Consider the following 24,917-nt stretch of genomic DNA (forward strand, 5'->3'; position numbering starts at 1 on the left):
AGGGCAAGTCTGCAAAAGTAATTTTCCTTATGATTCCCCTAATAGGAGAAACTGAGGTATGGCTCATCCCCTGTGATCCTCCATTTCATATATAGTGTGTATACTATAAGTACCACTATTTGCTAGTCCTCCCAAATTGTTGAGGGTAGTGAGGAGTGATAAAGATTTTGATTTCTCAACACCTACAGTATTGGGGTTGCTCAAGTTATTACCCTTCAAACACTGTTTTTAGATGAATTTTCAAAGACAAAGTTGAATTATTTATTACAAGTAATTTGAAAATTATTCATTACAAATAACTACCAGTGGCAGTTCAGATGAATTTGTAGGGACAGCTGTAACCTGCTCATATACCTAGCCAGCTTGAGCTAATCTCTTTCAGGCTACCTCAGAGAAGGAACTGGAGAACAGATGCTGCAGATGGGAAGGGAAGGAGCATACTTCCTACCAGATCAGATCAGATCAGTCGCTCAGTCGTGTCCGACTGTTTGCGACCCCATGAATCGCAGCACGCCAGGCCTCCCTGTCCATCACCAACTCCCAGAGTTCACCCAGACTCACGTCCGTCCAGTCAGTGATGCCATCCAGCCATCTCATCCTCTGTCGTCCCTTTCTCCTCCTGCCCCCAATCCCTCCCAGCATCAGAGTCTTTTCCAATGAGTCAACTCTTCGCATGAGGTGGCCAAAGTACTGGAGTTTCAGCTTTAACATCATTCCTTCCAAAGAAATCCCAGGGCTGATCTCCTGCAGAACGGACTGGTTGGATCTCCTTGCAGTCCAAGGGACTCTCAAGAGTCTTCTCCAACACCACAGTTCAAAAACATCAATTCTTCGGCGCTCAGCCTTCTTCACAGTCCAGCTCTCACATCCATACATGACCACAGGAAAAACCATAGCCTTGACTAGACGAACCTTTGTTGGCAAAGTAATGTCTCTGCTTTTGAATATGCTATCTAGATTGGTCATAACTTCCCTTCCAAGGAGTAAGTGTCTTTTAATTTCATGGCTGCAGGCACCATCTGTAGTGATTTTGGAACCCAGAAAAATAAAGTCTGACACTGTTTCCACTGTTTCCCCATCTATTTCCCGTGAAGTGATGGGACCGGATGCCATGATCTTTGTTTTCTGAATGTTGAGCTTTAAGCCAACTTTTTCACTCTCCACTTTCACTTTCATCAAGAGGCTTTTGAGTTCCTCTTCACTTTCTGCCATAAGGGTGGTGTCATCTGCATATCTGAGGTTATTGATATTTCTCCCGGCAAAGGCCAACTTAATAGGCATTCTGCCAGAGGAATGGCAGTGCAGATTTAGGGGAAGTTTGCTGATTGGGACATGCATACCCAGTCGAAATTACTGCATTACCATTAGTAGGATACTCCTAAGTCTGATTATTCCCATTATCTCATCTCTCTGAGACAAAACTTTTCCTGACTCCTGAAATTAGAAAGAACATTGGATTTCAGGGCTTTAGAAAATATGACAGCTCACATTCTGTAGGCTCACTTATTGGTCTGGCTCATGTCTGCTCCTTTCTCCTCTCCTTCCCTCCTCTTCCCCTGCTTTTTTCCTTACCTTTTTATTACGTAAATTTTTGAACATACACTAAAGTAGAGACAATAATACAATGAAGTACCATGTAACCATCACCCATCTTCCAAAAGTATTAACATTTTGCTATTTTTGCTTCAACTATCTTTATATATGTATGTATATATTTACATATGTGTGTATGTATCTGTATATTTTTCCCTGGAATTTTACAAATCTCACACATGTTATTTCATTAGAATATTCTTCAGTATGAATTTTTAACAGATAATGACTTCTTTCATAACTATAGTGCCACTATCATAACTTATAAAATAAGAAGTAACTCCTTAATAATATCTTTTACCCAGTCCATATTCACATTTCTATGGTTGTTTTAAAATGTCCTTTTTTATTAAAATCAGGATCCAAACAAGATTTCCACATTGTAATGGTTTTTATGTATCATAAGTCTTTTTTTTGCACCAAGTCTTTTAAAATCTTTTAAAATCTCACTTTTTTTTTTTTTTAATCTCACTCTTTTTCTTATAATTTATCTTTTGGAAAAAAACTGAAATATTTTTTCCATAAGTGTATTTCACATTCTAGAGTTTATTGTTTTCTTGTATTCTTTAGAAAAGTGATTTCTCTATTCACATTTCTCTATTTCACAATTCACATTTCTTCACATTTCATATAAAATGTCATTAAAGCTAGAGGCTTGATTAGATTCTGGTTCATATTTTTGCTAAGAATGCCTCATAGGTAGTCTTTGTATTTCCTGTTGCATCACTTCCACAAGTACAAAGTGGTCTTGGTTTCAAGTGTTGCCAGCCTGATTCACCCATAGTAAAATTCTCAATCTTTTAATGTTTTTTTTAATTCATTGATGATTATTTTATAGTTCCTTATTTCACTACAGTTATCAAATACTGATCCCTTTTTTGCCTTTTGGTTTTGGAGAATTTTGATTATAGAGAATGAGCTGCCTACTGTACAGCTTCAGTAAGTATCAACACAAGGCTAATATTGTTTCATATATGCTCCCATGCATACTTCAGTATCCCCTGTACTAGATTATTTGAAGCAAATCTCAAACATCATCCATATCATCCATAAATACTCCAGTAATTATTTTTAAAAGATAGACTTTAAAAAAGGTATAATAGTATTATACCCCACTTCCACCTCTGCTATGATCTCTGCAAAAAAAATCTCTGAAAATTAACATTAATTCCTTAAGTGGACATCTTTGCTCACATTCTCCCAATTATCTCATATACCTTTTGACAGTTCAATTCTTTTAAATTTTAGCATTTTTTATTCACATATAATGTAAAATTCATAATTTAAAAGTATACACCAGTGATTTATTATGTACTCATTACATTGTGCAGTCATCATCACTATCTGATTTCAGAACATTTCCACCACCCCAAAAACAAATCCATACCTATTAGCAGTTAGTTTCAATTCCCTCCTCCTCTCATTCCCTGGCAACTACTAATTTATTTGCTGTTTCTGTGGATTTGCCTATTCTGGCCATATTATATAAATGGAATCATACAATATGTGGCCTTTGGTGACTGACTTCTTTCATTTAGCATAACATTTTCAAGTTTTATCCAAGGTTTATCACATGAACAGTACTTCATTCCTTTTTATGGCTCAATCTTATTCTTTTGTATGGGTATATCACCTTTTGTTTTTCTGTTCCTCAGCTGAAGAATGGGCTTGCATTCTTCAGTGCTGCTAGTGGTGAAGAAACCCCCTGCCAATGCAGGAGACACAGGTTCTATCTCTGGGTTGGGAAGATCCCCTGGAGGAAAGCATGGCAACCCACTTCAGTATTCCTGCCTGGAGAATCTCAGACAGAGGAGCCTGGCAGGCTTTGGTCTATAGGGTTGCGAAGAGTCAGACATGATTGAAGCGACGTAGCACACACATACAGCTGAAGGACCTTTGAGTTGTTTCCACTTCATTACTATTACAAATACTGTATATAACATTCTTGTACAGCATTTTGTATGAATGTGTTTTCAGTTTTCTTATATACCTGGGGTGGAATTGTTGAGTCATATGGTGATTCTAACTTTTTACAAAATTGCTAAAGTCTTTTCTACAGCATTTTACATCCCCACTAACAGTATGTAAGGGTTCCAGTTTATCCACATCCTCCTCAACATTTCTTATTATCTGACTTTTTGATTCTAGCCATCCTACTGGGTGTGAAGTCATATCCTGTTGTGGTTTTCATTTGCATTTCCCTGGTAATATTGAACATCTTTTCCTGTGCTAATTGGCCATCTGTATATTTTCTTTGGTGAAATATCTTCAAATCTTTGCCCATTTTTTAATTGGGTTGTCTTTTTACTGTTGAGTTGTAAGAATTCTTTATATATTCTCAACACTGTTACCTTATCAGATATATGATTTGCACGTACTTTCATCAGTTCTGTGGATTGTCTTTCTTGATAGACTCCTTTGATACACAAAAGTTTAAAATTTTGATGAAGTCCAACTTATTTTTTTCTTTGATGGCTTGTGCAACCTATAGTAATGCCAACTTCCACTATATTTCTTTCTAGGAGCTTTATAGTGTTTAGCACATATGTTAAAAATCTAATAGATAATAGAGTTCATTTTTGACATGGTGTGATATTAGGGGCATGTAGTTCATTTGTCCTAGCAATGTTTGTTAAAAAGCTATTACTTCCCCCATTGAATGGCCTTAGAACTCTTATTGAAGATTAGTTGACTATAAATATATTGTTGGGGGCCGGCGTGAGGTACTCCGCCCGTGGCAAAGGTCATGAGGAAGGAGGCTCGACATAAGCAAAGGCAGGATCGAGCCTCAGGAGTACCCCTGGAAATCCTCGAGCATCTACCCCCATAACCAGAACCTGCCTACTTTGCTACTTTGTGCTCTCACCTACACCTCTGACTTTACGGGGGGCTGTCCCCCACCACCTCTTTTGGAGAAGGAGTTAACTTAGAGCTCATGTTAATAATAATTCCTGGGCGTGATAGGAGTGTTTCAACCTACAAACTCCTCAAACTCTACAAACCTACAAACTGCCTGACAGGCTTGTCCGGCCACATGTGATTGCTCACAGCCTCCCAACCGTGAGAGGCACGAGATGCTTTAAACCTTCTAAAAACAGGTTCCTTAGAAAAGTTAGAAAACTATTAGTATAAGTATAATGGGCTGATTAGAAATTGTATTGGTGAAGGGTTTTTCATTTGTTGAGCCAATGTTTGTTGCTAAGTCTCCACATCCCCTGCCCTTACACACATTAATGAATATATAGAAGAAATAAGTATTAACCTTTGATATTAATCACGTTAGACCTTAGGCTAAGTAAATTCTTTCCTTAACTAAAACCCACTACACCCTCACCCTATAGGAATGTAACTTTATTTGGGTGGCGTCTGTTTTAAGAATAATCACCCCTGGAGAAATAAGTGTCCTTGTTGACTGACCGCTGTCACAAGGAGAGGGTCATAAATTGTCAGCAGGCCCCCTGGCCAGAAGATGATGTAACACCCCTAAGACCTCTGTATACATTTGTATGAAGCACCTGACTTTGATAAAAGTCAGGACTGCTGACCCCACGTGACTTTTGCATAACATCTCAGTGTATAAAAGTAGACCATGGAAAATAAAGAATTGGGATCAGTTTCTCAAAATACTGGTCTCCCCATGTCGCGCTCTCTCTTACACTCTGGCTGAGTCTCCATCTGGAGCGCAGAACCCCGCCACGCTTACTAATTTTGCCTGGGCTTCTAAGATCCGACCGGGGAGGCCTCAGTATCTCCTCTCCTTCGGGAGAACAGAAGGATGCCTGCGGCCTACATAAGTGGTGCAAGCTTCTTGTCTTGAAGTTTTATTGGTCTCCCGCGTAAACCAAGCTACTCAGCCTCTTTTCTCCACTGAATCTTCCTACTGAGCTATCCTCATTCTATTACTCTTTACATCTTTAATTAATATCTAATTGAAGCTATTGTATCCTGATCCTCGCCGACGCCGTCCACGCTTCGAATTCCCTGGATCAACCGGGGCTGGACCCCGGCAATATATGAATTTATTTCTGGACTCTCAAGTCTATTCCATTTGTCTACACATCTGACCTTATGCCACCACCATGCTGTGTTTCAAAATAAAAAGTTTTTTAATTACTATAAATTTGAAATTAAGAAATATGAGTCTTCCAACTTTGTTCTCTCTGTTGCAGAGATTGGGCTATAGTTTTCTTTTAAGGTATTCATCTGGTTTTGCTATCAGAGTAATGCTGGTCTCATAGAATGAGTTAGAAAGTGTTCCCTGCTTTTTTATAGAATTTGAGAAGAATTAATGTCACTTCTTTAAATGCTGGTAGAATTCACCAGTGAAGCTCTCTGGCGTTACAGTTTTTTTTTCACAAGTATTCTGAATTAATCTAATCTGTTTTCTTGCTTTTAATGTGTTCCAGTTTTCCATTTCTCCATGATTCAGTCCTGGTGGGCTGTGTATTTTGGGGAATTTGTCCACTTCATCTAGATTAGCTAATCTGTTGGCATACAATTGTTCATAGTATCCCCTTATAATTCCTTTTATTTCTCCAAGGTTGGTTGTAATATCTTCCCCCTCATTCCTGATTTTAGTAATTTGAATCTTATTTCTTTCTTGGTCAGTCTAGATAAAGGTTTGTTGGTTTTTTTTTTCCCCCAAAGAACCAACTTTTGAATTCATTGATCTTCTCTTTTTTCTTATTTTCCATTTCATTTGCTTTCTCCTTAATATTTTTTTTCTTCTAGTGTCTTTGGGTTTAGTCTATTCCTTTTCTAATTTCTTAAGTTGAAAGCTTAGGTTACTGATTTGAGAGCTTTCTTCTTTTTTTAATGTAAGTGTTTAAATTTTTCTCTGAGTACTACTTCCATCCTATAAGTTTTTATATATGTTATGATTCATTTTCATTCTCTTCAATATGTTTTCTAATTTCCATTTTGATTGGTTGTCTAGGAGTATGTTATTTAATTTCTATAAATTTATTTTCCAAATGTCTTTATGTTTTTAATTTGTAATTTTAAATTCTGTTGTGATTAGAAACTATTCTTTATATGATTCTAATTTTTTTCACATTTACTGAGTGGTTGTTTTTTTTTTTTTTGCTGCTTAACATATCTTCTGTCCTGGCTAATATTACGTGTGCACTTGAGAAGAATGTGTATTCTGCTATTGTTGGATGGAGGGCTCGATAGATATGTGTTAGGTCTAACTGGTATATAGTATTGTTCAAGTCTTCTGTTTCCTTGCTGATTTTTTTGTCTAGTTGGTCTATCTATTATTGAAAATGGGGCATTGAAGTTTCCGCTATTATTTTTCTTTTTCTTCCTTCAGTTCTGTCAGTTTTTGCTCCTTGTATTTTGGGGCTCTCTTGTTAGATGTGTGTGTGTTTATAAATTTTTTATCCTCTTTTCTTTCAGTATCAGTACGTCTTTATTCATTGAGTTTTCTTGGCGAGAAGAGGAAAGGGAAAAAGGATCAGCATATAGCAGAAACATAATAGTAAACCTATTGCAGAAAGGAAAGAAAGTATCTAGTACAACCAAGAACACACACTGCTGATAGAGTCACCAAAGGTCAAGGGAGCTCAGTTTTCTCTAGTTCAGGAATGAGAAGAAGGAATCAGGGAAAGAACAGAGGATCAGGCTATCCTTCCTTCCCTATAAATTCAAGAACTGGCACAAAGCTTTGGTGTCTAGTAGTAAAACATGGTGGAGAAGGCAATGGCACCCCACTCCAGTACTCTTGCCTGGAAAATCCCATGGATGAAGGAGCCTGGTAGGCTGTAGTCCGTAGGGTCACACAGAGTCGGACACGACTGAAGTGACTTAGCAGCAGCAGCAGCAGTAAAACATGGAGTTGTTAATTTGTCCATCTCTTATTAAACATAAATTTCAACTTAAGTTTTTTGTATCTGCATAAAGGCTCCTGAGTGACTTAAATATACATTCATCTTCCTCTCTTGGTTTCCCACCCCTTCTTTGTACATGAAAGCCTCCCATTTCTCCTCTCTTAATAGGAAATTAAGTAGATTTGGTTCATTCATATGCCAATGTAAGTTTTGGCATGAATCATATCAAGGAGTAGTCTTGACTCACAAGGTTTGGCACAAGGAATGACATTCCTAACGTCTTCAGGTTATTTTACACAAATCATTCAAAAGTTATGGAGATACTCAAGAATCACATGAATATGTCTATGTAAGGTAGGAGTCAAGCTTTTAGGAAAAATCTGGTTTAAAACAGGAAATAGGGAAAGGAGAAAAAAAGGATGACCCAAGGCTTTCACTTTTTTCCTCTTTGTTGTTTTTGTTTAGTTGCTAAGTCATGTCTTACTCTTTGTGACCCCTTGGACTATAGCCTGCCGGACTTCTCTGACCATGAAATTTCCCAGGGAAAAATACTGGAGTGAGTTGCCATTTCCTTCTCCATTTCTTCAACTTAGTGAGATATAATTGATCAAAATGTAAGATATTTGAAGTGTACAATGTGGTGATTTGATTTATAGATTGTGAACATGTATATTCATTGTGTGTACATATATGTGTGTGTGTCTTTTTTATACACACACACACACATTGTGAAAGGATTGTTCCCATCAATTAATCCATCTATAACTTCAACTTTTTCTTTTTCTTTTTTGGTAAGAACATTTAAATTCTACCCTTCTAGCAGATTTCAGTTACTATATAATAGTGTTATTAGTTATAGTCACCATGCTGTCCATTAGATCCTCAGACCTTATTTATCTTACAATGGAAGTTTGTACCCTCTGTTCCTCCATCTCCCAGTGATTAAAAACCACTTTCCTACTGTCTGTTTCTGTGAATTAGACCTTTTTATTTTCTTTTTTTAATTTTATTTTATTTTTAAACTTTACAATATTGTATTAGTTTTGCCAAATATCGAAATGAATCTGCCACAGGTATACCTGTGTTCCCCACCCTGAACCCTCCTCCCTCCTCCCTCCCCGTACCCTCCCTCTGGGTCGTCCCAGTGCACCAGCCCCAAGCATCCAGTGTCGTGCATCAAACCTGGACTGGCAACTCGTTTCTTACATGATATTTTACATGTTTCAATGCCATTCTCCCAAATCTCCCCACCCTCTCCCTTTCCCACAGAGTCTAGAAGACTGATCTATACATCAGTGTCTCTTTTGCTGTCTCGTACACCGGGTTATTGTTACCATCTTTCTAAATTCCATATATATGTGTTAGTATACTGTATTGGTGTTTTTCTTTCTGGCTTACTTCACTCTATAATAGGTTCCAGTTTCATCCATCTCATTAGAACTGATTCAAATGTATTCTTTTTAATGGCTGAGTAATACTCCATTGTGTATATGTACCACTGCTTTCTTATCCATTCATCTGCTGATGGGCATCTAGGTTGCTTCCATGTCCTGGCTATTATAAACAGTGCTGCAATGAACATTGGGGTACACGTGTCTCTTTCCCTTCTGGTTTCCTCAGTGTGTATGCCCAGCAGTGGGATTGCTGGATCATAAGGCAGTTCTATTTCCAGTTTTTTTAAGGAATCTCAACACTGTTCTCCATAGTGGCTGTACTAGTTTGCATTCCCACCAACAGTGTAAGAGAGTTCCCTTTTCTCCACACCCTCTCCAGCATTTATTGCTTGTAGACTTTTGGATCGCAGCCATTCTGACTGGCGTGAAATGGTACCTCATAGTGGTTTTGATTTGCATTTCTCTGATAATGAATGATGTTGAGCATCTTTTCGTGTGTTTGTTAGCCATCTGTATGTCTTCTTTGGAGAAATGTCTATTTAGTTCTTTGGCCCATTTTTTGATTGGGTCATTTATTTTTCTGGAGTTGAGCTGTAGGAGTTGCTTGTATATTTTTGAGATTAGTTGTTTGTCAGTTGCTTCATTTGCTATTATTTTCTCCCATTCTGAAGGCTGCCTTTTCACCTTGCTAATAGTTTCCTTTTTTGTGCAGAAGCTTTTAAGTTTAATTAGGTCCCATTTGTTTATTTTTGCTTTTATTTCCAATATTCTGGGAGGTGGGTCATAGAGGATCCTGCTGTGATGAATGTCGGAGAGTGTTTTGCCTATGTTCTCCTCTAGGAGTTTTATAGTTTCTGGTCTTACGTTGAGATCTTTAATCCATTTTGAGTTTATTTTTGTGTATGGTGTTAGAAAGTGTTCTAGTTTCATTCTTTTACAAGTGGTTGACCAGTTTTCCCAGCACCACTTGTTAAAGAGATTGTCTTTAATCCATTGTATATTCTTGCCTCCTTTGTCAAAGATACGGTGTCCATATGTGCGTGGATTTATCTCTGGGCTTTCTATTTTGTTCCATTGATCAATATTTCTGTCTTTGTGCCAGTATCATACTGTCTTGATAACTGTGGCTTTGTAATAGAGCCTGAAGTCAGGTAGGTTGATTCCTCCAGTTCCATTCTTCTTTCTCAAGATAGCTTTGGCTATTCGAGGTTTTTTTGTATTTCCATACAAATTGTGAAATTATTTGTTCTAGCTCTGTGAAGAATACCATTGGTAGCTTGATAGGGATTGCATTGAATCTATAAATTGCTTTGGGTAGTATACTCATTTTCACTATATTGATTCTTCCAATCCATCAACATGGTATATTTCTCCATCTATTAGTGTCCTCTTTGATTTCTTTCACCAGTGTTTTATAGTTTTCTATATATAGGTCTTTAGTTTCTTTAGGTAGATATATTCCTAAGTATTTTATTCTTTCCATTGCAATGGTGAATGGAATTGTTTCCTTAATTTGTCTTTCTGTTTTCTCATTATTAGTGTATAGGAATGCAAGGGATTTCTGTGTGTTGATTTTATATCCTGCAACTTTACTATAATCATTGATTAGTTCTAATAATTTTCTGGTGGAGTCTTTAGGGTTTTCTATGTAGAGGATCATGTCATCTGCAAATAGTGAGAGTTTTACTTCTTTTACAATTTGGATTCCTTTTATTTCTTTTTCTGCTCTGATTGCTGTGGCCAAAACTTCCAAAACTATGTTGGATAGTAATGGTGAAAGTGGGCACCCTTGTCTTGTTCCTGACTTTAGAGGAAATGCTTTCAATTTTTCACCATTGAGGATAATGTTTGCTGTGGGTTTGTCATATATAGCTTTTATTATGTTGAGGTATGTTCCTTCTATTCCTGCTTTCTGGAGAGTTTTTTATCATAAATGGATGTTGAATTTTGTCAAAGGCTTTCTCTGCATCTATTGAGGTAATCATATGGTTTTTATTTTTCAATTTGTTAATGTGGTGTATTACATTGATTGATTTGCGGATATTGAAGAATCCTTGCATCCCTGGGATAAAGCCCACTTGGTCATGGTGTATGATCTTTTTAATGTGTTGTTGGATTCTGATTGCTAGAATTTTGTTAAGGATTTTTGCATCTATGTTCATCAGTGATATTGGCCTGTAGTTTTCTTTTTTTGTTTGATCTTTGTCAGGTTTTGGTATTAGGGTGATGGTGGCCTCATAGAATGAGTTTGGAAGTTTACCTTCCTCTGCAATTTTCTGGAAGAGTTTGAGCAGGATAGGTGTTAGCTCTTCTCTAAGTTTTTGATAGAATTCAGCTGTGAAGCCGTCTGGACCTGGGCTTTTGTTTGCTGGAAGATTTTTGATTACAGTTTCCATTTCCGTGCTTGTGATGGGTCTGTTAAGATTTTCTATTTCTTCCTGGTCCAGTTTTGGAAAGTTGTACTTTTCTAAGAATTTGTCCATTTCTTCCACGTTGTCCATTTTATTGGCATATAATTGTTGATAGTAGTCTCTTATGATCCTTTGTATTTCTGTGTTGTCTGTTGTGATCTCTCCATTTTCATTTCTAATTTTATTGATTTGATTTTTCTCCCTTTGTTTCTTGATGAGTCTGGCTAATGGTTTGTCAATTTTATTTATCCTTTCAAAGAACCAGCTTTTGGCTTTGTTGATTTTTGCTATGGTCTCTTTTGTTTCTTTTGCATTTATTTCTGCCCTAATTTTTAAGATTTCTTTCCTTCTACTAACCCTGGGGTTCTTCATTTCTTCCTTTTCTAGTTGCTTTAGGTGTAGGGTTAGGTTATTTATTTGTCTTTTTTCTTGTTTCTTGAGGTATGCCTGTATTGCTATGAACTTTCCCCTTAGGACTGCTTTTAAAGTGTCCCACAGGTTTTGGGTTGTTGTGTTTTCATTTTCATTAGTTTCTATGCAAATTTTGATTTCTTTTTTGATTTCTTCTGTGATTTGTTGGCTGTTCAGCAGCATGTTGTTCAGCCTCCATATGTTGGAATTTTTAATAGTTTTTCTCCTGTAATTGAGATCTAATCTTACTGCATTGTGGTCAGAAAAGATGCTTGGAATGATTTCTATTTTTTTGAATTTACTAAGGCTAGATTTATGGCCCACGATGTGATCTATCCTGGAGAAGGTTCCATGTGCGCTTGAAAAAAAGGTGAAATTCATTGTTTTGGGATGAAATGTCCTATAGTGCCAGTGCCAGCCGGCAAAGTCGATCAGGTCCCGAGAACGTGCACGGCGGGGCTAAGAAAGAAACTAAAGCAAGAGACTACAACAAAGATGGGGTCGAGAGGTTCAGACACGTCTCCACGAAGGGACGCAGTCTGACACCAACTTTATTCAGTATCTCATATTTATACAGAGGAGTGTGAGAAAGACAAGACAGTTGACTTTTTTTCTTGGTTGTCCTATACATCTTACAAACAGTCACAAGAAATCTTGAGAGCATGGGAATGGCTCCCTGTTATTATTTCTTCACCAGATAACATTTCTCTGTGCGTTGTAAGTTTGCACAGAACTCCAGGTGTCTGCAGTAAATAAGCGCCTAATTTCTGGGGTGGCGGGACAGAGAGCTATGTTTGCAAGCAAACCCTCAAGGACTGAGGCAGCTCCCAGAGCTGTGTCCTTCAAGCAAAGGACCCCGTTCTCATGGGCAGCTCCCCGCACTATAGATATCAATTAGGTCTAACTGGTCTATTGTATCGTTTAACGTTTGTGTTTCCTTGTTAATTTTCTGTTTAGTTGATCTATCCATAGGTGTGAGTGGGGTATTAAAGTTTCCCACTATTATTGTGTTATTGTTAATTTCTCCTTTCATACTTGTTAGCATTTGTCTTACGTACTGTGGTGCTCCCGTGTTGGGTGCATATATATTTATAATTGTTATATCTTCTTCTTGGATTAATCCTTTGATCATTATGTAGTGACCATCTTTGTCTCTTTTCACAGCCTTTGTTTTAAAGTCTATTTTATCTGATATAAGTATTGCCACTCCTGCTTTCTTTTGGTCCCTATTTGCATGGAAAATCTTTTTCCAGCCTTTCACTTTCAGTCTGTATGTGTCCCCTGTTTTGAGGTGGGTCTCTTGTAGACAACATATGTAAGGGTCTTGCTTTTGTATGCATTCAGCCAGTCTTTGTCTTTTGGTTGGGGCATTCAACCCATTTACGTTTAAGGTAATTACTGATAAGTATGATCCCGTTGCCATTTACTTTATTGTTTTGGGTTTGAGTTTATACACCGTTTTTGTGTTTCCTGTCTAGAGAATATCCTTTAGTATTTGTTGGAGAGCTGGTTTGGTGGTGCTGAATTCTCTCAGCTTTTGCTTGTCTGAGAAGCTTTTGATTTCTCCTTCATATTTGAATGAGATCCTTGCTGGGTACAATAATCTGGGCTGTGGGTTATTTTCTTTCATCACTTTAAGTATGTCTTGCCATTCCCTCCTGGCTTGAAGAGTTTCTATTGAAAGATCAGCTGTTATCCTTATGGGAATTCCCTTGTGTGTTATTTGTTGTTTTTCCCTTGCTGCTTTTAATATTTGTTCTTTGTGTTTGATCTTTGTTAATTTGATTAATATGTGTCTTGGGGTGTTTCGCCTTGGGTTTATCCTGTTTGGGACTCTCTGGGTTTCTTGGACTTGGGTGATTATTTCCTTCCCCATTTTAGGAAGTTTTCAACTATTATCTCTTCAAGTATTTTCTCATGGTCTTTCTTTTTGTCTTCTTCTTCTGAGACCCTATGATTGAATGTTGTAGCGTTTAATATTGTCCTGGAGGTCTCTGAGATTGTCCTCATTTCTTTTAATTCGTTTTTCTTTTATCCTCTCTGATTCATTTATTTCTACCATTCTATCTTATAATTCACTAATCCTATCTTCTGCCTCTGTTATTCTACTATTTATTTGCCTCCAGAGTGTTTTTAATTTCATTTATTGCATTATTCATTATATATTGACTCTCTTTTATTTCTTCTAGGTCCTTGTTAAACCTTTCTTGCATCTTCTCAATCCTTGTCTCCAGGCTATTTATCTGTGATTCCATTTTGATTTCAAGATTTTGGATCAATTTCACTATCATTATTTGGAATTCTTTATCAGGTAGATTCCCTATCTCTTCCTCTTTTGTTTGGTTTGGTGGGCATTTATCCTGTTCCTTTATCTGCTGGGTATTCCTCTGTCTCTTCATCTTGTTTAAATTGCTGAGTTTGGGGTGTCCTTTCTGTATTCTGGCAGTTTGTGGAGTTCTCTTTATTGTGGCGTTTCCTCACTGTGTGTGGGTTTGTACAGGTGGCTTGTCAAGGTTTCTTGGTTAGGGAAGCTTGTGTTGGTGTTTTGGTAGGTGGAGCTGTATTTCTTCTCTCTCCTTTCAAAGACTTGGGTTGCTTTTCTGGGTGCCTTATGTCCTCAGCCGGCATTCAGAAGTTGTTTTGTCGAATTTACTCGGCGTTTAAATGTTCTTTTGATGAATTTGTGGGGGAGAAAGTGTTCTCCCCGTCCTACTCCTCTGCCATCTTAGCTCCTCCTCCCCTTTTTATTTTCTTCACATGTAAGTGAGACCGTGAAGTGGTTTGTCTTTCTCTCGTTGCATTTCACTTAGCATAACGTTCTCCAGGTTCATTCATGTTGTCACTAATATCAGAATTTCCCACTTTAAGAAGAGCAGCCTTAAGATGATGTTTCAGATCCCTTTGGCTGCTGAACAATCCTCTGAAAGATACTTCATATTTTTTTTCTTTTTTGATACAAAAGAAATTTGTATACAATTAAAACCCAAAAGCACATTTGGAATGATCAATACATTACATTTACATAGTCTGAGTCACATAACAGTCACCAAATCATTAGCTGTCAAGCTTTACAAATCTCAGACAGATATTTAAATGGAAAATTAGCAAATGAAAAAATATTCAGTGTTATTCATCATTGAAAATACAAATTAAAACCACAAAGTGATAACCATTCCCACTCACTAGAATAGCTAAGTTCAGTTCAGTCACTCAGTTGTGCGTGACTCTTTGTGACGTCATGGACAGGAGCACGCCAGGCTTCCCTGTCCATCACCAACTCCCAGAGCTTGCTCACACTCATGTCCATCGAGTTGGTGATGCTATCCAACTATCTCATCCTCTGTCGTCCCCTTCTCCTCCTCCCTTCAATCTTTCACAACATCAGGGTCTTTTCAGATGAGTCACTTCTTCGCATCAGGTGGCCAAAGTATTGGAGTTTCGGCTTCAGCATCAGTTCTTCCAATGAATATTCAGGACTGATTTCCTTTAGGATTGACTGATTTGATCTCCTTGCAGTCCAAGAGACTCTTAAGAGTTTTCTCCAACACCACATTGCAAAAGCATCAATTGTTTGGTGCTCAGCTTTCTATATGGTCCAACTCTCACATCCATACATGGAGAAACCAATGGCTTTGTCTAGACGGAACTTTGTTGGCAAAGTAATGGCTCTGCTTTCTAATATGCTGTCTAGGTTGTCATAGCTTTTCTTCCAAGAAGCAAATGTCTTTTAATTTCATGGCTGCAGTCACCATCTGCAGTGATTTTGGAGCCCAAGAAAATAAAATCTCTCACTCTTTGCATTGTTTCACCATCTATTTGTCATGAAGTGATGAGACCAGATGCCATGAACTTAGTTTTTTGAATGTTGAGTTTTAAGCCAGCTTTTGGAGTGTCACACCACTTCAGTATTTTTGCCATGAGAACCTCATGAACAGTATGAAAAGAACAGCTAGATAGCAATATCAAAACAGAATGACTTTAAAAACCAACACAGCAACACCTAAAACAATCTAAAGGTTGGTGAGGATGTGCAGGATTTAGAGCTCTCATTTATTGATAGCAATTTAAAATGATATAAACACTGTGGGAAAGGAGTACATCGAGGCTGTATATTGTCACCCTGCTTATTTAACTTATATGCAGAGCACATCTTGCAAAATGCAGGGCTGGATGAAGCACAAGCTGGAATCAAGATTGCCAGGAGAAATATCAATAACCTCAAATATGCAGATGACACCACCCTTATGGCAGAAAGCAAAGAGGAACTAAAGAGTTTCTTGATGAAAGAGGAGAGTGAAAAAGCTGGCTTAAAATTCAACATTCAGAAAACTAAGATCATGGCATCTGGTCCAATTACTTCATGGCAAATAGATGGGGAAACAATGGAAACAGTGAAAGACTTTATTTTCTTGGGCTCCAAAATCACTGCAGTTGGTGACTACAGCCATGAAATTAAAAGACACTTGCTCCTTGGAAGAAAAGCCATGACAAACCTAGACAGCATATTAGAAAGCAGAGCCATTACTTTGCTAACAAAGGTCCGTCTAGTCAAAGCTGTGGTTTTTCCAGTAGTTGTGTATGTGAGAGTTGTACTATAAAGAAAGCTGAACACCAAAGCATTGATGCTTTTGAACTGTGATGTTGTGAGAAGACTCTTGAGAGTCCCTTGGACTTCAAGGCGATCCAACCAGTCCATCCTAAAGGAGATCAGTCCTGAATATTCATTGGAAGGACTGATGCTAAAGCTGCAACTCCAATACTTTGGCCACCTGAAGCGAAGAACTGGCTCATTTGAAAAGACCCTGATGCTGGGAAAGATTGAAAGTGGGAGAAGGGGATGACAGAGGATGAGATGGTTAGATGGCATCACCAACTAGATGGACATGAGTGTGAGCCAGTTCTGGGAGTTGTTGATGGACAGGGAAGCCTGGCGAGCTGCAGTCTACGGTATCACAAGGAGTCAGACACAATTGAGCGACTGAACTGAACTGAAACACTTTGGAGAACTATTGAGCCTTTATTTTATGTATACAAAATAAATCTACAGCCATCCTATAGCCTGGCAATTTTACTCCTGGACTTTCCAAGTAAATAAAATCATATAGCCACAAAAAGACATACAAGAGTGTTCTTAGCATCTTAATTCATAATAGCCCCTAACTGAAAACAGTTGAGATTTAGAACTCTTTTAGGAACCTTAAGCCTAAATTGTGAAAAATCCCTGAGACAGCTGGTATTTTAAATTTTCTAATGTAATTCCATAAGTACTAGTGATGCATAGTGTCTTAGGTGCATCATTCCAATAACTGGTTTAGCCAGTATAAGGTTATAAAGAATTGTCTCTATTAGCTACCCTAGTTTTTCTTTTGCTTCTGGTTGTCCAAATACGTACAGTACCTGTATTTTAAACATTTCAGTGATAGCATAGGCTAATATTTCATAATAATAGTAGCAGACCCATTGTATACCATATTTCATCCTGAAAGAACCCTAAGTTGGTACTTTTTAGACTGTTTATAATAGGTAAAAATCAATAACTCTTTTTGGTAGAATATGCTTTAAACAAGGTGATGAAGCAGGCTACAATTTGTGAAAGAACTTGAGAAAGGATGTCACATATATTTGAAATTATGGAGTGAACATTCATTTCTTTTGTTCTGGGCAGAAAAATCAATGCTCAAATTTTAGTTTTGCTAATATACAAGGTTTGACCTCCTTACAAAAAGTACAGTAACATTTGGACTAAGTAGGCCACGTCCTTCGATGTTTGTGGTTTGGCAAAATGGAAATTCTTAAATGGATTCTAGGATCATCTTCAGAGTGTAAAAATTAGGTTAAACTTCGAGAGAAATAGAACTTAAAGAAGTATGATTCTGGAGTTTCCCTTGTGGCTCAGTGGTAAAGAATCCACTTGCCAGTGCAGGAGACACAGGCTTGACCCCCTGGTCTAGGAAGATCCCACATGCTGTGGAGCAAGTAAACCCGTGCACCACAACTGTTGAGCCTGTGCACTGGAGCCTGGGAACCACAACTACTGAAGCCTGTGTGCCTAGAGCTGGTGCTCCACAGCAAGAGAAGCCACTGCAATGAGAAGACCTCACTGCAGTGAAGAGTAGCCCCCACTTGCTACAACTAGAGGAAAGTCTACTCAGCAACAAAGACCCAGCACAGCCAATAAATAAAAATAAAGAAAATTATAAAAAAGAAGTAAGATTATACATTTTTGTTTCTAAGTAGACAGATACATATAAATATGCAGAATATTTAGTGGGATAGTAGAGAAAGGTAGACTTTCTTTTTTCCAAGTATATTACCATTATATGGGCTTCCCAGATAGCGCTAGTGGTAAAGAACCTGCCTGCCAATGCAGGAAGTACAAAAGACTCGGGTTCAATCCCTGGGTTGGGAAGATCTGGATTAGGAAACAGCAACCTGCTCCAGTATTCTTGCCTGGAAAATTCCATGGGCAAAAGTCTGGCGGGCTACAGCCCAGGGAGCCGCAAAGAGTTGGACGTGACTAAGCACACACACGCACACACACACATATTACAATTGTGGACAGACATTTTCCCTTGTAATCAACACATCACACACAAAAAAAACGCTAGCAAAGGAGAAGCCTTAGTATTTTTAAGGTGAGGGCAAAAATTTTATATATACACACGCATGTGCACGCACATGTACACACACGAAGACCTATTTTGCGAAAGCTAGAAAATTGTTTTCAAGGAGAAATATATGATCTACAGTTGCAATGCTTAGATATTTGGCAATTGGAAAAATAATTTTTGGTGAAAATAGGAAAACAGATTGACATCAATGTACATTAGCGTAGTGACTTTCATTTCTTGTACATACACTGTGAAATAGTTCTGGACAATAAATTCTTAGAAAAGTGGGGTTGGATTGGACAAATGTCATAGTTTATGACTGAATACATATAAACAGGTGAAAACTCAAGGTAGAGGGGTAATAATAGCCACCTGATAAAGAGACTTAAAACCCTTTCACCTTACGAAAAAGATTGCTTTAGAGCTATAACTTGATATTATAGTTTGATTTTTTTTAAAAAGAAATTGGTTACATTTGTGGCTACTGTGGATACAGAAAATAAAGAATGGAATGCCTTTTGTTCCCCCAATACAAAGAAGTATCTATCATTTAAAATCTTAACTGTAAAAAAATAATTGATGCTATAGATTCTGGAACTAATACCAAAATTATTGGAAAAGGTAACATAGCTACTATTTCTGCCATGGTGTCTTAAAGAATAGTTGACAGTAGAGAGTTATATAACTATTTCAAGTCAGCAACCAAGCTAAAGTGTAATTCTACAATGTTTGCAACATATCATGACCCTTCAGACATTTCCTTTATCCCCCAAATCCACCCTTTGCTGTCCATTTCATCTCTACATTTCAGGTTTTTCATACCTTTTGTTTTCACTCATCTAAGCCTCACGCTTCCTTCTCACAGGAATCCTGTGAGATTACTGCAGACTATTTTGATTTTCCCTCTTCAAATTTCTATAGCACACATACTACCTTTAGACCTGTTCTCTGCTGTTTATGAGGCCAGAGCAATTTGTTTCATTCCTGTATGTACATTAGTTAGCCAGATGCTGGGTGGTGGGTAAGTATTATAGAAAACAAGTTTAAAGGGAATTCAGAACAGGAAACAATTAATAGTGTGATGATGAGTATTTGGAGAAAGTGGATTATGAGTGAGGTCCCAAACAGTGAAAGATAAGCCGAGGCCCAAATGAAAAAGATGGCTTAAAACTCAACATTCACAAAACTAAGATCATGGCATCTGGTCCAATCACTTCATGGCAAATAGATGGGGAAACAATGGAAACAGTGAGAGACTTTATTTTGGGAGCTCCAAAATGACTGCAGATAATGACTGCAGCCATGAAATAAAAAGATGCTTGCTCCTTAGAAAGAAAGCCATGATCACCCTAGACAACATATTAAAAAGCAGAGACATTACTTTGCCAACAAAGATCCATCTGGTCAAAGCTAAGGTTTTTCCAGTAGTCCTGTATGGATTTGAGAGTTGGGACCATAAAGAACGCTGAGCGCCAAAGAATTGATGCTTTTGAGCTGTGGTGTTGGAGAAGACTCTTGAGAGTCCCTTGGAGTGCAGGGAGATCCAACCAGTCCATCCTAATGGAAATCAGTCCTGAATGTTCATTGGAAGGACTGATGCTGAAGCTGAAACTCCAATACTTTGTCCACCTGACAAAGAACTGACTCTTTAGAAAAGACCCTGATTCTGGGAAAGATTGAAGGCAGGAGAAGGAGACGACACAGGATGAGTTGGTTGGATGGCATCACTAACTTGGACATGAGTTTGAGTAAGCTCCAGGAGTTAGTGATAGACAGGAAAGCCTGGCATGCTACAGTCCGTGGGCTTTTGAAGAGTTGGATACAACTGAGTGACTGAACTGAACTGAACTGAAATGTGAATAGCCTAAGTGACTGGGACTATAGGTGTCATTTAATAATGGGTGAATGAACAAATGAATATATTTTGAGTGGAATCACATGGCTAAGTTTATTGGACTGTTCCTTTTGTTTTTTTTGTTTTTTTAATTTTATTTTATTTTTAAACTTTACATAATTATATTAGTTTTGCCAAATATCAAAATGAATCCGCCACAGGTATACATGTGTTCCCCACCCTGAACCCTCCTCTCTCCTCCCTCCCCATACCATCCCTCTGGGTCATCCCAGTGCACTAGCCCCAAGCATCCAGTATCATGCATCAAACCTGGACTGGCAACTCGTTTCTTACATGATATTTTACATGTTTCAATGCCATTCTCCCAAATCTTCCCACCCTCTCCCTCTCCCACAGAGTCCAGAAGACTGATCTATACATCAGTGTCTCTTTTGCTGTCTCGTACACCGGGTTATTGTTACCATCTTTCTAAATTCCATATATATGCGTTAGTATACAGTATTGGTGTTTTTCCTTCTGGCTTACTTCACTCTGTATAATAGGTTCCAGTTTCATCCACCTCATTAGAACTGACTCAAATGTTTTCTTTTTAATGGCTGAGTAATACTCCATTGTGTATATGTACCATAGCTTTCTTATCCATTCATCTGCTGATGGACATCTAGGTTGCTTCCATGTCCTGGCTTGGACTGTTCCTTTTGAATCATCTGTTCATCATACATTTTTTAGTTCTAGACTACAAAGATGAAATAACAATTTATTTTCAGAAACGTAAATTTTAGTGGAGTATACAGAAATGTGAAGAATTATTAGAATTCACTAACTCCAGTAAGAGGTATACATGAGGTCTATGTAAACACAGAGCAGGAAGCTGTAGAGAGGATTTATTTAGAATAGGTAAAATTCTCAAAGGCCTTATATGCAATACTCAATTGCATTGAAATTGAAATACTGAACATTATTTTGGTCATCATTAGGACATGTGGCAGAGCAACTTTGTGAAGCTGTAGGACACCACTAACTCTTCCTAGGATTTCCCTGTGGGTCTTACTGAGAGAACTGCTGAGCATTTCTCTTGCCTAGCCCTGTAATTATCCTTCAAGTTCAGCTCAGTTCAGTCGCTCAGTTGTGTCCGACTCTTTGCAACGCCATGAACCACAGCACGCCAGGCCTCCTTGTCCGTCACCAACTCTCAGAGTCCACCCAACTCATGTCCATTGTGTCGGGGATGCCATCCAAGCATCACATCCTCTGTCATCCCCTTCTCCTCCTGCCCTCAATCTTTCCGAGCATCGGGGTCTTGTCAAATGAGTCAGCTCTCCGCATTAGGTGGCCAAAGTATTGGAGTTTCACCTTCAACATCAGTCCCTCCAATGAACACTCAGGACTAATCTCCTTTAGGGTGGACTGGTTGGATCTCCTTGCAGTCCAAGGGACTCTGAAGAGTCTTCTCCAACACCACAGGTCAAAAGCATCAATTCTTCAGCGCTCAGCATTCTTCACAGTCCAACTCTCGCATGCATAAATGACCACTGGAGAAACCATAGCCTTGACTAGACAAACCTTTGTTGGCAAAGTAATGTCTCTGCTTTTGAATATGCTGTCTAGATTGGTCAAAACTTTCCTTCCAAAGAGCAAGTGTCTTTTAATTTCATGGCTGCAATCACCATCTACAGTGATTTTGGAGCCCCCAAAAATAAAGTCTGACACTGTTTCCACTGTTTCCCCATCTATTTCCCATGAAGTGATGGGACCGGATGCCATGATCTTCGTTTTCTGAATGTTGAGCTTTAAGCCAACTTTTTCACTCTCCTCTTTCACTTTCATCAAGAGGCTCTTTTGTTCTTCTTCACTTTCTGCCATAAGGGTGGTGTCATCTGCATATCTGAGGTTATTGATACTTCTCCTGGCAATCTTGATTCCAGCTTGTGCTTCTTCCAGCCCAGTGTTTCTCATGATGTACTCTGCATATAAGTTAAATAAGCAGGGTGGCAATATACAGCCTTGACATACTCCTTTTCCTGTGGAACCAGTCTGTTGTTCCATGTCCAGTTCTAACTGTTGCTTCCTGACCTGTATACAGGTTTCTCAAGAGGCAGGTCAGGTGGTCTGATATTCCCATCTCTTTCAGAATTTTCTACAGTTTATTGTGATCCACACAGTCAAAGGCTTTGGCATAGTCAATAAAGTAGAAATAGATGTTTTTCTGGAACTCTTCTGCTTTTTCAATGATCCAGCAGATGTTGGCTATTTGATATCTTGTTCCTCTGCCTTTTCTAAAACCAGCTTGAACATCTGGAAGTTCATGGTTGATATATTGCTGAAGCCTGACTTGGAGAATTTTGAGCATTACTTTACTAGTGTGTGAGATAAGTGCAATTGTGCAGTAGTTTAAGCATTCTTTGGCATTACTTTTCTTTGGGATTGGAATGAAAACTGACCTTTTCCAGTCCTGTGGCTACTGCTAAGTTTTCCACATTTGCTGGCATATTGAGTGCAGCACTTTCACAGCATCATGTTTTAGAATTTGAAATAGTTCAACTGGAATTCCATCACCTCCACTAGCTTTGTTTGTAGTGATTCTTCCCATGGCACACCTGATTTCACATTCCAGGATGTCCTGCTCTAGGTGTGTGTGAGTAATGACACCTTTGTGATTATCTGGGTCATGAAGATCTTTTTTGTACAGTTCTTCTGTGTATTCTTGCCACCTCTTCTTCATATCTTCTGCTTCTGTTAGGTCCATACCATTTCTGTCCTTTATTTTGCCCATGTTTGCATGAAATGTTCCCTTGGTATCTCTAATTTTCTTGAAGAGGTCTCTAGTCTTTCCCATTCTATTGTTTTCCTCTATTTCTTTGCATTGATTGCTGAGGACAGATCTTTCTTATCTGTCCAAAAAAGGACATCTTTTTTGGGTGTTAGTTCTAGCAGGTCTTGTAGGTCTTCATAGAACCGTTTAACTTCAGCTTCTTCAGCATTACTGGTCAGGGCATAGACTTGGATTACCGTGATATTGAATGGTTTGCCTTGGAAACAAACAAGAGATCATTCTGTTGTTAAGACTGCATCCAAGTACTGCATTTCGGACTCTTGTTGACTGTGATGGCTGCTCCATTTTTTCTAAAGGATTCCTGCCCACAGTAGTAGATATAATGGTCATCTGAGTTAAATTCACCCATTCCAGTCCTTCTTAGTTTGCTGGTTCCTAGAATGTCGATGTTCACTCTTGCCATCTGTTTGACCACTTCCAATTTGCCTTGACTCATGGACCTAGCATTCCAGGTTCCTATGCAATATTGCTCTTTACAGCATCGGACCTTGCTTCTATCACCAGTCCCATCCACAACTGGGTATTTTGCTTTCGCTCCATCCCTTCATTCTTTCTGGAGTTATTTCTCCACTGATCTCCAGTAGCATATTGGGCACCTACTGACCTGGAGAGTTCCTCTTTCAATGTCCTATCTTTTTGCCTTTTCATACTGTTCATGGGGTTCTCGAGGCACGAATACTGAAGTGGTTTGCCATTCCCTTCTCCAGTAGACCACATTCTGTCAGATCTGTCCACCATGACCCGCCTGTCTTGGGTGGCCCCTTAGGGCATGGCTTAGTTTCATTGAGTTAGACAAGGCTGTGGTCCATGTGATCAGATTGGCTAGTTTTCTGTGATTGTGGTTTCAGTCTGTCTGCCCTCTGATGCCCTCTCTCAGCGCCTACCGTCTTACTTGGCTTTTTCGTACCTTGGATATGGGGTATCTCTTCACGGCTGCTCCAGCAAAGCTCAGCTGCCGCTCCTTACCTTGGATGTGGGGTAACTCCTCTCGGCCGCTGCCCCTGACCTTGGACGTGGGGTAGCTCCTCTCAACCGCACTCGTGTGCCATCCCAGCCGCCATGCTTGTGCTGACAGCAAATGTCTGATGTAACTGGGAGAGTTGGTTGTCTCTACTTGCTTGAAAATACCATCTCAGAAGGTAGCAATCCTTCAGTGTTAAAACTTCATAAACATCAGATTGAGATACCCTAATTAGTATGGAGACCTGAAAAATGTGCATACCTTGAAATAACAGTGTTCACTTTGAAGATAGTGATGGTGTATATTTAAATCCAAAAAGAAAGAGCAAAGAAAAGAGTATTTGTTTGAATTTTGTAAGTTTTTCAAATGTATTTCCAAAGGTCTGTAACTAAACATTATATATTTGTCCCAAATTAATATTTATTTCTAGTCATTTGGTTCTCCTAAAATCACAAGGAAGAAAAGCGCTGCAGACTATTCTCCAACAACTGGAACCTGTCAGATGAGCCCAGTTGCTTCTCCCACAAGCTCAAAAGAACAAGAAAACAGAAATGGACCATCAAATGGTTAGTTGAACATTCTTTTCTGCTTATTGTGAGATTTTTTCTAGGTGTTGGTTAAATTGGAATTTTGATTTAATAATATGTGAATCCTGCAGCAGCTGATTTTTGTCTTTTTTAAAGAATTCAACATAGAAAAGACTAGAATATAGGTAATACTTTGGACATAAATGTAAACTCTAGGCAGTTACATTAAAATGCTGCTGCAGACTTTGTTACCTTACTTTCCCATCCATTAAATAGAAATTATGGCGTGACTGCCTTCAGCCACTATCAATTATAATAGTTTAGCCCCTTAACAAGTTAACAAGCTATCTATCATGTGCATAAATTAAAGGGCACATAATTCAGGTAATGCACTACACTTTAATACTTCTAAATGTTATTTTTATTCATGTTGTCCATTGAGTTTTATCCACATTTCCTGTGTCTTTATAGCTTGTTTTATTTATTGTAT

At 38.4% G+C, this 24,917-nt stretch overlaps 1 protein-coding gene across 8 annotated transcripts in view; it reads left to right on the forward strand.

Moving 5' to 3' along the window:
* Nucleotides 1-24,917, forward strand: part of ITGB3BP (integrin subunit beta 3 binding protein) — a 107,733-nt gene that overhangs the window by 22,851 nt on the left and 59,965 nt on the right. For 7 of the 8 annotated variants that reach the window (XR_011463697.1, XR_011463698.1, XM_070367913.1 and 4 more), the window contains exon 3: nt 24,331-24,466. Coding sequence is in view for 6 of the 8 variants with exons in the window: in XM_070367913.1 (XP_070224014.1) it covers nt 24,331-24,466 (136 nt within the window). In the remaining 2 variants the exon portion in view is untranslated. Of the gene's footprint in view, nt 1-7,891; nt 7,981-24,330; nt 24,467-24,917 lie in introns of those variants that run through there. The other variant, XM_070367914.1, reaches the window with a different exon arrangement.

The sequence above is a fragment of the Bos mutus genome, chromosome 3 (assembly GCF_027580195.1).
Source record: "Bos mutus isolate GX-2022 chromosome 3, NWIPB_WYAK_1.1, whole genome shotgun sequence".
Classification (NCBI taxonomy): Eukaryota; Metazoa; Chordata; class Mammalia; order Artiodactyla; family Bovidae; genus Bos; species Bos mutus.